Source organism: Citrus clementina, unplaced genomic scaffold (genome assembly GCF_000493195.1).
Source record: "Citrus clementina cultivar Clemenules unplaced genomic scaffold, Citrus_clementina_v1.0 scaffold_7, whole genome shotgun sequence".
NCBI classification, from domain to species: Eukaryota; Viridiplantae; Streptophyta; class Magnoliopsida; order Sapindales; family Rutaceae; genus Citrus; species Citrus x clementina.
The window spans coordinates 6,870,026-6,885,956 of NW_006262075.1; the positions used below are offsets into that span (position 1 = coordinate 6,870,026).

At 35.1% G+C, this 15,931-nt stretch overlaps 3 protein-coding genes across 6 annotated transcripts; 1 reads left to right on the forward strand and 2 right to left on the reverse strand.

Moving 5' to 3' along the window:
• Nucleotides 1-302: 302 nt before the first annotated feature.
• LOC18036973 (solute carrier family 25 member 44) lies at nucleotides 303-2,173 on the forward strand. The gene has a single exon (XM_006426546.2). The coding sequence runs from the start codon at nucleotides 930-932 to the stop codon at nucleotides 1,959-1,961; it is 1,032 nt and encodes a 343-aa protein (XP_006426609.1). The 5' UTR covers nucleotides 303-929; the 3' UTR covers nucleotides 1,962-2,173.
• A 414-nt stretch (nucleotides 2,174-2,587) lies between these two features.
• Nucleotides 2,588-7,656, reverse strand: LOC18036094 (PHD finger protein ALFIN-LIKE 4). Of its 3 annotated transcripts, XM_024180150.1 has the most exons (6): nucleotides 7,089-7,175; nucleotides 6,169-6,201; nucleotides 5,258-5,339; nucleotides 4,195-4,423; nucleotides 3,778-3,913; nucleotides 2,588-3,330 (listed from the first exon to the last, which is right to left on the reverse strand). In XM_024180150.1, the coding sequence occupies exons 2-6, from the start codon at nucleotides 6,199-6,201 to the stop codon at nucleotides 3,058-3,060; spliced, it is 753 nt and encodes a 250-aa protein (XP_024035918.1). In that variant the 5' UTR covers nucleotides 7,089-7,175; the 3' UTR covers nucleotides 2,588-3,057. The 3 variants fall into 3 exon arrangements, with proteins under 3 accessions (XP_024035918.1, XP_006426610.1, XP_006426611.1); XM_006426547.2 differs by lacking the exon at nucleotides 5,258-5,339 and having other exon boundaries at nucleotides 2,588-3,327; nucleotides 7,089-7,656; XM_006426548.2 differs by lacking the exon at nucleotides 5,258-5,339 and having other exon boundaries at nucleotides 7,089-7,655.
• A 524-nt stretch (nucleotides 7,657-8,180) lies between these two features.
• On the reverse strand, nucleotides 8,181-12,381 carry LOC18036099 (nuclear transcription factor Y subunit A-3). 2 transcript variants are annotated; one of them, XM_006426550.2, is made up of 6 exons: nucleotides 11,950-12,381; nucleotides 10,657-11,044; nucleotides 10,198-10,310; nucleotides 10,040-10,114; nucleotides 8,920-9,093; nucleotides 8,181-8,797 (listed from the first exon to the last, which is right to left on the reverse strand). In XM_006426550.2, exons 2-6 carry the CDS (start codon nucleotides 10,958-10,960, stop codon nucleotides 8,453-8,455), a joined length of 1,011 nt encoding a protein of 336 aa, XP_006426613.1. In that variant the 5' UTR covers nucleotides 10,961-11,044; nucleotides 11,950-12,381; the 3' UTR covers nucleotides 8,181-8,452. The 2 variants fall into 2 exon arrangements, with proteins under 2 accessions (XP_006426613.1, XP_006426612.1); XM_006426549.2 differs by having other exon boundaries at nucleotides 8,920-9,090; nucleotides 11,950-12,379.
• Nucleotides 12,382-15,931: the final 3,550 nt, after the last annotated feature.

Here is a 15,931-nt window from a genome sequence, read left to right on the forward strand (position 1 = left end):
ATTCTTATATGAACAGTATATATATGGGATTTATTTACTGTTTATGTGAGAGGTGTATTTTATATTAGTTATAAGATAGGGGGATCCGAATTTAAATTATAAAGAGTGTGATCTACCCATCATAATTTAAGTAAATAAAAGTTTCAAAGATACGATAAAAAAAAAAACTCATGAATGTGTTGTATTTTGATGGAGCCTGGTGAAACGGTAATTTTTGTCTTATTATTAGAGTTTTCATTTATGACGTCATAAGATGATTTAATGAACAGCGGACAGCGGACAGCAACTGCACACTCGAAAGACTAATGCGAACAATATTTGGGATGTGAATTAATCAGATTATCATTGTCGCGTGTGGAGTCTTATATGGTCTCTGGCAATCATGGGGTCTAGTTATGTGCCATCCCGTAGCCGAACCCCACTCCAGCTCCTGCCCGAATCATGTGGATAGGGTTTACACGTCATCCTACATTCACCAGTCTTCTTTCATCCGACAAAAAACTCAAATCCCCTGTACCACCTCACCAACAAAACCACATCCTACCCGTCAAAAGTCATCCATCCACCCCCGCAAATCAACGGCCGACGTTTGTACAATCCTCACAGAGCCAACTGAACCTAAAACTCCACCTATTAGTCCCTCTCTCTGCCTCCATCCCCTGCATATTTTACTTTCTTTCTTGTATTGTAAATTACTAAATTAATGCCTTTCTTCTACGGTGAGATCCCAACTTTCCGGCGAGTTTTCCGATCGCCGGAGGATATTATGAAGTGCTAAGATCCCATATGTCTTCATCCAAAGCATATGCCAAAAGGAAAAAAAAAAAAATAGATGAATCATGTATTATAAATACTGGATACTGTAAATATTGTTATCTTTTTTTTTTAATGGGTGATTTGAGAAGCTCGAAAAATTTTGATTTTGAAAGATGAACATGAGAGCGGTGGAAGAGGAAGAATCGGTTTCGGTATCGGGTCAGGAACTCGATATACCGGCCGATATAGAGTGGCAAATGTTAGACAAATGGAAGTTTTTCTTGCATGGGGCAGCTCTATTTTCAGGCGTGTCAGCAATGCTATATCCAGTAGTCGTGATAAAGACAAGACTGCAGGTGGGCCACTGCAAGATTTCATGTGTGAAAACAGCTGTTTCGGTGGCGAGACACGAGGGTTTCAGGGCTTTGTACAGGGGATTTGGGACTTCACTGATGGGCACAATCCCTGCTAGGGCGGTTTACATGGCGGCGCTTGAGGTGACAAAGAGTAAAGTTGGCAGCTTTGCTGTTAGTGACTTAGGGTTTACTGCGGGGGCGGCGGCGGCGGTCGCTAGTGCTGTTGGTGGATTGAGTGCTGCCATGGCTGCTCAGCTTGTCTGGACCCCAGTTGATGTTGTGACTCAGAGGCTTATGGTGGCTAATGGGGCCGATGCTAGATACGTAAATGGGGTTGATATGTTTAGGAAGATTGTTAGAAATGATGGGGTTAGAGGATTGTATAGGGGTTTCGGGATTTCAATCTTGACACATGCACCATCAAATGCAGTTTGGTGGGCGTCTTATTCCGTTGCTCAAAGGCTTGTTTGGGGTGGAGTTGGGTGTTTCTTGCGCAGGAAATATGGTGACCGTGAGGGTGATATGATGATGATTAGGCCGGATTCAAAAACTGTGATGGCGTTTCAGGGAGTGAGTGCAGCCATGGCTGGTGGTTTATCGGCTTTGATTACGATGCCACTTGATACGATTAAAACGAGGTTGCAGGTTTTGGAGGGGGATGAGAATGGAAAGCGGGGACCAACTGTTGGGCAGACAGTGAGGAGCTTGGTTAAAGAAGGTGGTTGGATGGCTTGTTACAGAGGGTTGGGTCCAAGGTGGGCATCCATGTCTATATCTGCAACAACTATGATTACCACGTACGAGTTTCTGAAACGAACCTCCACCAAGAATCCAGAGGTTTTGACATGAATGAAGAAGAATTAGAGTAGGCTGCAATCCTAGGTTGATGATATGGTGGCATGACTACACTTGTTTGCAGATCAAATCATCAATCTTTATTAATCCTGTGAAATTTTCTCGCATCTTGTCTATTCTTTAGCCTCCTACTCTTTCTTTCATAGCCTGCCTATCGGTTATAATCAAGGTGAATGATGGCAGGTGTTTTTCCTTGTAAATGTAAATGTAAATATTTTCCTCTTCTTCAACTTTATTTGTTTCCTTTTATTATTTCTTAAAATTGTGTCAAAAACTCCTACTATTTCTTAATATATCAAGTTTTGAGAGCAAAACGATCATCTTTATCAGCATCCATCCACCAGAAGTTGAGCTTTTGAGATTCCATTAATTAACAATGGATCCCACAGGATTCCAAAGTAAAGAATAGTCCTTATTGAAGTCTTCTACAGCAAATGGAAAAGCAATCAAGCATTATCTGTTTCGATGGCTTATTTTAAATTACAAGCCCTTTATTTTAGTCTTCTTTGACAAGCATTATATTGTCATTTTCCTTTTGATATAAAGACTAAAAGAGCATTTTATTTTATTTTTTGGTGGAACAAAGTTTCGATAGGATAACTTAAATAAATCAGCCCATTTTGAAAATATTTGTCCGCTATCCGCTATCCAGCATATGAGATATTCCTTAAGACTAATAACAAATCGTTATCATTATTTCTCAGAACTTTATGCAGCAAACCTGTAGATGTAACTAGTACTGTTAACATCTCTTCCCAAATACCGCATTTAAGGATTTTGAGAGGACCCAGAAGTAGAAACTAATGACGAGGTTCCAAAATTTCAGCCCCTGATAAAGAACGACGGTCCCTAAGTTGGACCAATGCCAGTTCTCTAACTGAAAACAGTAATTATTTTTCACAGGAAAAATTCATTAAACTACAAATTAACAGTACTATTACTGAAATATGAGATCTTTCCTAAACCGAATTATCCATTCACAAGCATAACTACAATAACAACTGGGAAAAGAAACTGATCAATGGGCAGGCAGTTGGCGGCGTCAACAATGAGGAAAGTACAGAAGAGACTACATCATTTCATCGTTCGGTTAAGGGCGGGCTCTCTTGTTGCTGCTGCAAGAAGGGCACTTGTATTGCTTGATATGTTCAGCCCTGGCTGGAGTGATCTTCACACACTTCCCATGGAACCACTTCTCGCAGATGTCACAACAAATCCAGAATTCATCCGAAGCATAGTTCTCACCACAAGCCCCGCATAAAGTGTCACCATGCTCATCTTCTTCTTCCTCGTCCATGCCCTCATCTTCATCGTTTGGTTGCATTGGCTTAGAATACTTTGTATGAGATTCGGATCCTCGCTGCTATTGTCACCCAATCAACAAGGCAAAAATATACCAATTAATAACAGTGCAGAGTAATAAATGCTGAAATCTTAACCTAAGTTAGCTTCCAAGAGATGAGATCAAACTTGCCATAGCAGCCTAACTTTGAAAACCGCTGAGAATATAAAGCAATCATGCTTGTATAAAATATTCCTATCTACTTTATTGGACTAAGATACTGATTACTCAGAAATTTCATTTTCCCGACGTCTCTATCTTAAAACATTGCTTTCACATAATCAGTTCTCAAAAGCAGAGCTTGTAACCTAAAAGAGAATGTTCACAATTTTATAATCATTGCATTCTCAGCAGTAAACAAATTTTTCAACCTAAATCACATCAACATTACATGCATCTATGTCTAAATATATCAATCACTGGACAAGGTAAAGATATTGTACAGAGGGCTTTTAAATGTTCATTTACCACTTTGGAGTGTGACTTGGATTTGTTGCTACTATGATTTGAGACTGATGACTTCTCCTTAACTTGTTTCTTAGCTGCACCAGTTACAACTTCAAATAACGATGGAAGTTCATTTATCATGTTAAAAAGCCGTTTTCTGCATCACGGATATAAAGAAAAATAGCAACACATTAAAAGTCAGCAACGTAACATAAAGCTATTCATCAACATTATTTATATGAAGAAATGAACAAAGACCTATGAACATATTTTGACAGTAACACGATAAAATTATTCATATGCAACATATAAATTTCACTGCATCAGCCAAAAATTAATGCCCTGTAAAGAAAGACTTGGCCAAATCCACCTAAACTTCATTGTCTCAGATTAAAGGAACATTTGACAAGTAATAAAATTTCCAATGAGTTGATATACCTGTCAGCTTTATCAAATCCGAACCTGGCACCAAAATAAAACGCAACAGCCAGCAGCCATGCATCACTATGGACAGCAACCAAAGACAACCAATCCTTATCTTGCATACCATCTCTTGCAAAGTTGATACCCAATGCAGGCTCTGGAAGCTCTGGAGGCACTTCTTCAGCTGGTAAATTTACTTCCCATTGCTCACTAGGGAAGCCATACAAGCAAAGATTCTCCTTCTCTGTAAGACGAATGTAAATTTCATTAACGTGGGTTGAAACTTACGGCAGAAGATAACCATGAATAGTAGTATAATGGCTATTTAAAATTATGGATACTAAATGATTAAAGAATAAAGATAGCAGTCAACAATCATTAAGAGATAAAAACTAAAGAGCACCATAAGAGGAGATATACACTAATTCATAAAAGGTATACAAGATACAAAAGAAAATTGGATTTCCAATCCAGGAATTCACCGTAATGTCCAAGAGAGCAATTTCCTACCAAAAGCAACCAATTAGAAATTGTATCAAGTCTACTCTAACAGTTTAATGAGCTACTTCAGCAAATACATCCTGCACAATACAAGATATAGTCCCGTACTCAATGTACTTATCTCCAGAAACCTATATGTTGCAATATAACCATGATGTGTGACAAGAAGCACCTGAAATTACTGGATTGATCCTCACAAACACCACTACTCAAGATTAAGTAAAAAGAACTGACTGCGCAAAAGTTGGACGCAGCTCATAAAAATGAACAATAAATCAAACATCATTCACTGTAACTACTAACCAAGCAAAACAACTAACTTCAATATGATTATATTACATTAAATGCATGCTTAGGAATAACTTCATGTAAATCTGCACACAAAGAGAAAGCTTGTCATGACAACACAGCTAAGTTGAATACTATCAAAATGAATATGCTAAAGGCTACCTCCAGTGTACTCAACTTGGCTCACAACATTGTCTCTATTCTGTGATTCCTGCATAAAACAGATAATACTAAATGCTCATCCATCCAATGCAAGGCCCTAGGAGAGATCTTTCTGATATTGTCCTACCTTTCAACAATTTCATGAAATGGCAGCTTTCAAATTGAATCTGTGCACTTATCAATCCAAGACAATGGCCCCTCTGTGATTCCTAAATTGTACACATATTTCATTTAACAAAAGAACAGTCTCCTAGATTTTGGATAAAGACTGATGCATTTAAAAACTTCAGCCTCCAGAAAACAAACAGACAAAGAAAAGGCTTATCAAAATCAGTTTGGACAAAATTTTCACATACAAAAAAAAAAAATGTAAAGGATTACTGGAAACTAAAAAAGAGGACAGTTATATGTGAGCGGCTAAGAAAGGTCAACATTAACCCTTGTCAACTAGTAAAATTGGTCTACAGATGTAAAAATGAGAACAATACTAATAGTCTTTCCCTCTAAAGGAGAAACTTTACTGATCAAGTGTACAAATAGACAGCATACGACAAAAATTATGAGACAAGAATCTTGCTTTTATTACAGTAACAACAAATACAGATATGGTTATACAAAATGCACTCGCTAAACAGAGCAATCAACCAATTCAAGCATTTCAAATCGTTCAGCAGTCATGTATTGCTATTTATTAGGACTTCAAATTGGATTGGATGAAAAAACTCAATAAAGAAATTAATAAGAACTGTTGGAAAATAGTAAAGGCGCAACCAATTTCTTACCAATAAAAACTTATTAATAAAAAGAGCGAGTGCATACCATGCCACAAATCACAAATCTCACAAAGATACTTGAGAGACAGTGTAAGCATTTGACAATCTAGAACTACAACAATAGAAAGCATGTAGCCAACCTGACGCAACAGTGAAGCCCACATTTACATTGTACAGAAAAACAAAACAGAGTTAAACAACCTATAAGGCATTTACTCATACACGGGAAAAAAAAGCACAGAAGGAGAGAAGCGCAAGCCCTTACCAGGATCACACTGCTGGTAGAACTCTTCAACATCTGCAGAACAACGAAAAGGCAAGTTAAACTCTTGAAACAACACATTTCCAACAACCCAATATAGAAAGATATCAAATAAATAATCCACATCTCAAAAACATACAACTGTAAACCCTGCTGCAATGTTTATTTCACTAGAGGAACAATAAATAAAGACTAAAAATTTTCATTGTTATCTCAAGAACCACTCTAAATAAAATAAATACCGAGAAAATATTGAACAACAAGCCACATTTCACTAAAGCCAAAGCATTAAACATCTTAAAATGCAAAACTTTTCTCAGGAACAAATGACCATTAGCCGTAGAAAACCAAAAATGTCAAAAACAAACGGCATTTGAATTCTTGAAAACAACCGGCAAACAAAAATTTTTAGAAGTCCAAATCTTTTTTATTTTCATCATCACAGATAATACGTCGGGGAACTCATAGGCCATAGAAAACGAACAAATTCAGAAACAAGCAGAATTCAGCAGAAACCAAAACAACATAAAGACGCTAAAAGTTCAAAATACAGAACTTTCTTTCAATTTTTCTCGAATATTTCCTCGTGAAAGAACGAGACGTTAAAAAATAAAAAATAAAAGTAAACTTCTCAAAACATAGACCTTTCTTCCATTTTCTCCGGAAACAAACAATCACCTGCTTCGGAAAACCAAACGAATGGCATTAAACTAAAGCGAAACAAAAACGACGGAAAAACACTAAAAATTTTCAGGATTGAAAAAAAAAAATTCTTCGTTTCCTAAGACATTTGCTTCCGAAAGAACCAAACAAACACGACTGAAGCAAAAACAACAGAAAGTCACCAAACAAAATAAAAACAAAACAAACGAACATTCAAACTCTTCTTGCATATTTTCTCGGGAAAAAATGGAAACGAAAACCTGTAGTGAGAGCCTTGATCATGCCAGCTCTACGTCCCTTAAAATCTCTAAACACCTCCTCTACTGTGCGCGGATTGTTCTGTGCTACTCCTCCTTCCATTTTTTTTAAATTTTATTTTACTTTTTTTTATTATGATTATTTTTATTACTATTTTTTTTATTATTTTTCCAGAGTCCCAAAATCAGAGCTATAAAAGAGAGGCTATATATATTGATGACGGGGGAGGGGAGAGGACCCGAGGGTAAAACAGGAGATTTGGAAGATTGCGAGGGGTATTTTTAGGATGATGAAAAGTTTCGCGGATTTGAATCTGCAATTGGTCGGGCTTAATTGTATTTGAGAGAAAGGTTTGAGTCCGATAATCCAAACCGAAACGGGGAAGCCTAGGCTCGGGGCTGCCGTCTGCGATCAGTTATATTTGAAAGATTTTGCAGTTCGTGACGTGGAGTGATGACATCATGTCGAAACAATCGTATAGTTGATGGAGAAAGAATTCACTAACCCTTTTTGAGTGTTTTGTTCATTTCAAAGGATAGAGAGACTCTTATCGGGCATCGGCTGTGTTTTTTAATTTCACCCCGTTTCTTTTATGAATTTGAATTATATTTCAATTTAACATTACAAACGAATAGTAATAAATAAATAAATATATAATTTTAACACTTAATTCAATGCTCACTAAAAATTTAAATTATTTGATATAATTTATCTAAAAATTATAAATATTTATTTAATTCTACGAACTCTTATTAAAAAAAATTGTATTGTTTGGTAAAATCACTACTTAAAAAAATTATAATATAAAAACTCTAATCAAACAAACTCTACTTGAAAGGCTATATAAAACAAGAGCCTAATTTACCTGGTCAAAACTTAGACAACTTTAAATGATTAGATTTCATAATTTTACTAGGTTTCTAACTGTAACTTAATGCCCAATTAAGTACCATAGTCGAACCCTAAATCCATATGATTACAGTGGCCATTTACAATTAGGTAATTTGAAAATTGATAGTTTTACCGTTTTGTGGACTAAATGAAAAACAAGAATGGAAAGAAACTGAATACTGATAGACATGATACAGAACATGGAAACTGAAGCAAATTGGGGTTTCTCGGTAGACCATCTTAATGAAATATCCTTGTATCTGAGTTTCGGATAATGCAAGTAACAACCTTAAAATCACAAAAACTTTTAACTCCATTGCAGTTTTTGACAAGATGTTGAAACTACGAGAACAAAATACTTGAAAAGTTAAACTAAAGAGCCAAGGATGACTTCCCAAGGGAAAAGCAGCAGCCTGTTCTTCTTCATCTGAATGTCAGAATTCAGACTAGCTGAGACGAGCCAGCGATGCTGGGCTCATCCATCGACAGAGGACAGGAAACGATGAATGTTGCCATCACCATTCATAGTAGCTGAACAACCTTGCATGCTTCGACTGCCAATAGAAGAGTAGCCAGAGAACCCAAACTCCGGCTGCTGGAATATGTCTTCACTGTTGGAGGCACTTGTGATGTCAGAACAAGACGTGGTGGAACCACCATCTTTGTAGTTCTCGCGATGAGCTTCAGATTCTGACATATCCAGTTCATTGTTTGTTAGATTACGCTTGGATTCTGGGACCTTCTTTGTGTTGAGAAAACGCCCGCCAGATCCTCTTGCCCTGTTCATTGCATGAGCATGGCGGGACTCGTGAAGATATGGCTGCACAGATTTATAGGGGTGTTTTAGAGAAAACATCACTTTGTCAAAGAACTCTGTAATACTAGTGTGTCATATTGAAATTGCAGTAAAAGAGGATTTAGGAAACCCTGAGGGGCAAATACCTTGCGGCCTTTGACAAGTTTATTTTGAGCTTCGAGCTTGGCACGATACTGTCTGCGCCTGAGAATCGCTCGATATTGTTTAGCATTGACGTAAATGGGCTCATCTTCAGCAAGTTCAAGAGGCAGCGGCACTCGAGCAGGAGCCATCCCCATCATTTGGGGATGATGAATCTGCTGAAAGTTCAATGATAAATATCCCATATATGGGTGACAGAAAAATATACCCGCATAGTCATACTTCAAAAGAAATCAGACTTAAATAAATTTACTGGCAGTAGATTGATTCAAGAACAATCAATATCAAAACGGATTAAAAGCACAGGAGAAATTTAATAAGATATATATAAAGTTGCTTGATTCCCTCCATTAAATTTGATTAATAAGAACTTGCAAGCATTTTGCATATACGAAAATAAAGTTCAGACTTCATAAAGCAATAGCACTTCATTATATAAATAGCTTAAAATAAAGAATTATTAAGAGAAGTAAGGCAAAGTACAATAACAACAAAGGGAGATGCAAAGTAATGTGCAATCATTAAAATACAATAAAAGAGCAGAATACTTCATGGACCAGATTTATGGACATTGAAGAATCTAAAGGCCAGCAAAAATGTTTTACACACTTACCTTTGAAAGAATGAAGACGAATAATGCCTAGAAAAAGGTGCTACTGAGTGAAAAGGATGGAAATTTCAAATCAGTGCAGTTCTATAACAGTTCCCCTTCCCAAGCAATAAAGAGGGTAATAAAGTAAACAACTGAAGGGAAAGAGAGAGAGAGGTAGAAGAAAGGAGCACGAGAATCAGTGCAACTCAACAGAACTAAACCTCAATTCAAGCTGGTTCAGGTTCACTACATGAATCCTTTTTCCTCCATTCTGTCCTAAGTCCTAACCAAGGCCATCTTCTCAGTGAGCTACACCACAACTTTGAGGTGCACCAAACATCAAATGTGGTCCAAAGTAGTTCTCTAAAAATCTTCATATAAGCAGCGTATTCAATTTAAAATTTTAAAATTTCACATCTTAATTAGTAGCTGGCTGTCTGGAGAATATATTCTCATTAATATCTTGTGACAAAAATGTTCAATAACTGTCTATTCTAATTTTATGTGCTTACCATAGCCTGCGGGGGAAGGAATGGTGATAATAAGCCACTGAAGTATGGTTCAGCATAATGGAGTTGAAATGGAGCCTGCCAAAAAAAAAAACGACAGAGGATGCATGAGGTTCCTTTTCACCACCACAACCAGAAACCACAGACTGATATCAACTTACAACTGACTGGTTGTAATCAACATGTGGAGGAGTGAAGACAAAATCATGAGGACCCATTGATGAGGCTAGTTTAGAGTGACCTCCGACAGGCTTCACGTGAATTCCATTAAATCCTGAGTAAGAGCAACAACAGCTACATTAGACATTTATATAGCTCGATGACAACAGAGACGTAATAAATCAATTACAGCAAGTTTTGTTGGTATGTGAATAAAGAACGACCTCTTTGTCATTGCCAGGTTTAGCCCACTACATGTTTCCCCATTAACTCGTAAGCAATTTAATTGGGACTCAGGAGGCGACCCAAATAATGACACAAAATATACAAAACTAGAAAAATAATTATTATATCCCAATAACATCATTAAAAGCCTTATGCACTAACTAAGCACAACTATTTGATAATGAAAAAAGAACAAGAGCACCAAAATAAGGAACACTTGGGATTCATGTAATCACCTGGTGGTGCTGATACTACGCTTTGCCCGCTAGGGTTGTCATCTTTGACACAAGCCTCTTTGGAGCAAGATTGACCAGTTGACTGAGTTGAGGATGATTCCTGGTCTTGAAATTGAAAGCTCAATTGTTTAGTGTTAGCAAATTGTAGCCGAGGAACTGCCATCTTCAAGCTTAAGCACCCAGACATGGATGATTGTTGGACAACCGATTCACTTGAACTCCCCCACAACGGGCCACTAACACCAATCATTGATGCTGAGCAGGCAGAGCTTATACCAGAATCTTTGCTGAACAGGTTTGGCATTGTCAAAATATACTATGATAAGAACTTCAATTCAATCTTCGAACATGTAAAAGAGAAAAACCTTTGCTCAAGTATTCAGCCAACCTGCAAATCAGCAGCCAAACCCAAGTGTCAACAACCACAGACATCAACATCTATCAATTAACAAGCAAAGATCAAACATCAGCAACATTTAGTAAACACTTAAAGGCTCACACCCTTGAGCTAAGGACACACAAATTGGCAAGGAAGGGACATGTATAGAAGGCAAATCTCTTGAAACGAAAGCTAATAAAGTCAACCTAGATAAACTTAGACAAAGAATTCCATTTTCAGCAACAAAAACGAACAAAACTAATTAAAATCAACACAAAAGAGACCCAGCAAGTCCAGAAATGCAAAAATCAACACAGGATACTAAAACTGAAATAACATTCTGGGGCATATCATTATCAAATCAAAGAAAAATCACAATTCGTTGAATTTTCCAACATGCAAATCGATCATTCAGAAGATAATCAGAGTATAACTATAATAGTAAAACAAGAATCCAAGAACAGAAATAGAGGAGGTAGAAAAAGAAAACTTGATTAAACTTATTCTCTCAAGAACCAGACGTTATAATCACCAAATCCCAAGCTCACATTTGGGAGCAACAGATACATGCAAAACCCAAGAGCCAAATATTAGAAAGATTTTAAAAAAAATGATTAAAACAAAAAAAAAACCAACACAATAATTACATAACCACAAAACAAGAAAAACCTCATCAGTTTTTTTTTTATATAATTTTTTTATCAGCAAGATCAACTCAAACATATGTCTTAAGCCCAAAATGCTACAATATCAAGATTCTCAACCAACAAAGAAACAAACTTTCCACACCCAAAACATTCAACAGCAAGCTAAGAACCAGGAATTAGAAGAAAATCAACAAACCCAGAAGAAAGAAAATCCAAGAGAAGCAAGCAAGAAAGAAAGAAAGAAAGGAAGGAAGAAAAAGGCCAGACCTTTAAAAGATTGGTAAAGCAAACAGAAATAACACTACTGCTATGCCTTAACAAATGGGTAGTCTTGTAACCAAACAAAAAAGTTCTCAACTTTCTCTCACAAACCAACTCAAAACACTCATTTTCTTTTCTCTTTTTTTCTTTTTTCCTAAAAATCTTTGAACCTCGCCACCATAGTCTTCGTGTTTTGCAACATCACCACCAGCACTAACACCAGCTTCAGCAAAGCAACAGCATCCCTCCTTGCTTCATTTTGCATATATAATAAAATTTTTTTCTTTTAAATATTGTCGTGTAATGAGTTGCGTTGGTTGTATTGTATGCAGCTTTTTGTCGAGTTCTGATGATGGCGTAATAAATTTTTATTTTATTTCATTTATTTTTAATATTTTTATGAAATAAATTCTCGCAGGGATACAGAGGAAATGCAGATACTTTTAACATAAGTCTAATTATCTACTCTCTCTCTCCCTCAGCCGTCCCTATAGTTTCCACCTGTACCTGCACCTCCCCCACGCTCCTTTCCCATTGCGTGGCGCGTCCCGCTCCCATTCACTTTCATGGTTTACTCTTTTTTAAAAAAAAATGTAAAATAAATTAAATCATACTAAAAATAAATAAAAATCTTGATTTTTTTTTTGGACTATAAATGTATTGTAATCTAGAGTCTGAGTATTGTTAGATGGTTGGATTTCGTTATTTTTTATTTATTTTTATCATTTAATGGTACTCAAGCTAGATATAAACCATCATAGTCGATTTAATTTATTTAAATATTAGAAATTACTAAATAAATTATCATTATTTCAAAATAAATGTTAATGTCTAATTTAGAGATTGAGACAAAATAATTATTCTTCTAGTTAAACTTTGATTTTGAAAGAAAAAATAATCTAATATAAGCAGTGCTCTTCATTTTAATTCAATACTAAATTTGTGCATAACACTCTTTATAGGTTTTTTTTTTTTTTTGGATAAGGTCTTTATAGTTAATTATTCAAAGAGTAATAATAAATTCTTACAAAAGAATAGTAAGATTTAAATATTAGTTGGTTGAATTTTTGTAAGTCTAATTTTTTTTTCTGAAAATATATAAATAACAAGCACAAAAAAAAATTAACGATATTTTTTTTCATTGTTAAATTATTAGTAAATTTCTTCTTTATTGTTTAGAATTTTGATTCGACTATATAGATTTGTAAATAAATATACCTTACTTTTATTAGTGTAGATTTTTAAACTGCATTTTTAATAGATTAACTATGTAATTACTAAATGATTTAAACTTATAAAAGATCAATATATTGTAATACAATAGTAGAACAAAAAACAAACAAAAAAATTATAAAAAAGAGCTTCAAAGTTCCAAATAGTGAGTGAGGTTTGTTGGTGTTTCTCAATTAGCTGTAAGGGAAGCATCAGAATTAAGAAGCTTGGGACATGAGAAATCAACTAAAATCTTTAGTCCTCCACGTGGCAAAATTCTAGAAAATATAGATGGCCCTTTACTTATAATAAAAAATAATTATGGCCCACTTTGTCTATCATTGATTTAAACGTCCAAAGTCCAAACTTTCTTTTACATTTTTTTAACAACCACAATTTTTGCCTTTCAATATAATTCAAGTTTTCTTTTTCGAGAAAAAAGATCTCTTTATTGATCTTTAATTTGCTTAAAACAGAAGCTTTTGAATCATTTTTTCATATGATCAAGATTAGCGATCTAGACACAAATTAATGATATTATCATGTCGTTTACAAATAAATCTTGAGTATAAAAACAAAAAATTTATTCTATTTTCTACATTTACCGAAGACCCTCTCTTAGTTTTTTTTTAAAGTTATTTTTAAATTAGTTTACCTTCCAAAAGAACTTTTTTAATTTTATTGAATTATTTGCAATTAAACTATTTGGACATTTTGATTCCATGCTAAGAGGATTCCCTTTTCCACAATTGGGATTTTTTTTTTCCGGATGAACAATTGGGAAGGTTTTATTTGTTATTAATATGACACTTCATTATCAAAGTTGGGACCAAAAGCAAAAAAGGTAAAAAAAAAATTAATAAGACACTTCACTATTAATATTATGCATAGGACAAAACTCAAACTAATCTCACTCATGCTTATCTCTTCCTTCACCTTTATGGTGGAATAATTAATTACATTTAATTAATAAGGTAAGCATGGTCTTATCTTGGTAAATATAATATTATTTATATTCACTAACCACCCTTATAATGACAAAACATTATCTATGAATATAATACACCAGATACTTAATCTAGAAGAAAAATTATTACAAGTCAATGAAGTGCCTGTGCCTGTGTTCACATTTTTTCTTTCATTAGCTTTGTTGCAACCCACTCACTTTGATCTTATCAAAAGCAAATTTGGGATATGCTCTGCTGTTTCCTAGTATTAAGACTACTACTTACAAGCCGCTTTGGGTTGAGTTGAAATTTAGGATGTATTTTAATAATTTAATAACATTTTATATATGATTTGATTTAGACAAAAACAAATATCTAAAGAAAGAATAGGCAGTAGATGCCTATGGCAACTTTACTATCCTGATTTGAGTGGCGTTACTTGGTCACAACTCACAACCCATATAAAACAACAGGTCATCACTCATCATCAGCGAAACTTTGAAAATGTAGTAGATTGACATGACAGTATTGAAAGCATCAATCAAAAGATGTTTCAAGTTTCTACTGCAATTGAATCATTGATTGAATCATCTGCCGGAGCGGACCCATCTTGAAATAGGCAGATTTCTCCTGGAATTGTCCCCGTCCGGATAGTCGACCTCCTCTGTTACTACTATTAAAGATCTCTCCGCAAAGGATTCTTGAAAGAAAGTAATGCCGCCAACACTTGGCATCATGAGAATCGCAACAGCTCCCCTGGTTTCTATGGTCAAATGCTTGGGATAACAAATTGAGAGTGTCCAATCCAACCAAGCCGCATAATTTGATGGTAATCTTTGTGTGCACAGAGACAAGTGTTCGGCTTTACTTCACAAAAAAATACAGGTGAACTAATTGGTATTTGACTAAGTAGGAGAATCCTTATATTTATAATGTTGAGAATAAGAGTTCGAATTTCTATAAAATAATATTGAAAGTAAAGGTTCGAACCTTTATGTAAAAGTATTATAGGCGTTATTAAATAATTGAGTGGAGTCGGTCTGAATATTATAGATGGTTTAAAAAATTTGGGTCGCGCTTCAGAGGAGTACATGCCACGACGAAGGTCCCAGTTATATAATATGTTTGTAAATATTAATTATATATATGATGTAATATCAGTAACAATCTTATATAACAGTATTAAAAAAAAAAAGAGTGCAAGTAAACTTCTCCGGATATCATATAATTTGAACGGATCCTTGATAACCACAACAAACAAACAGAAACAAATAAGAATCATAAACCCACAAATAAAAAATAATAATTAACAATAATGAGTTAAATAAATGCTCAGTAAAATCTGTAGAGGGCAGCTGCTAAGTTACAGTCTCTCAAGAAAAGAAAGGAATATGATTCTCTTCTGATATGAATTTTTAAAAAATTTCTACCATGTGTCTTTCTTTTTTTTAAAAAAAAATGATAAGATTTGATTCTTTTTAATTTTTTATTTATTAACAATCAATAAATAATTGAGTTCCTGAACCGGAAGGGAAACTACACTTGGTCCTTAAATATTGTCACCTATTAATGCTAAATCATTCAAATGAGGACACCCAGCCGTGTGAATCATCACAGGCACAAACCCATTTGTTGATTCTCAAACTCAAGCAAATTCTTGAAGGCTTGGAGCAGCAATTTTGATGCTTTCGGGACCATCTTCAGCACAAAACCTTGAGGTTTGAGAGACGCAGAAGCAGTATTAAAACAGTTCATCAAGCAGAGGGCACTCACTAGTCACTAGCATTTTAGAAGGCACCATCTTCATCTTTCCTGGATACATGAATGCA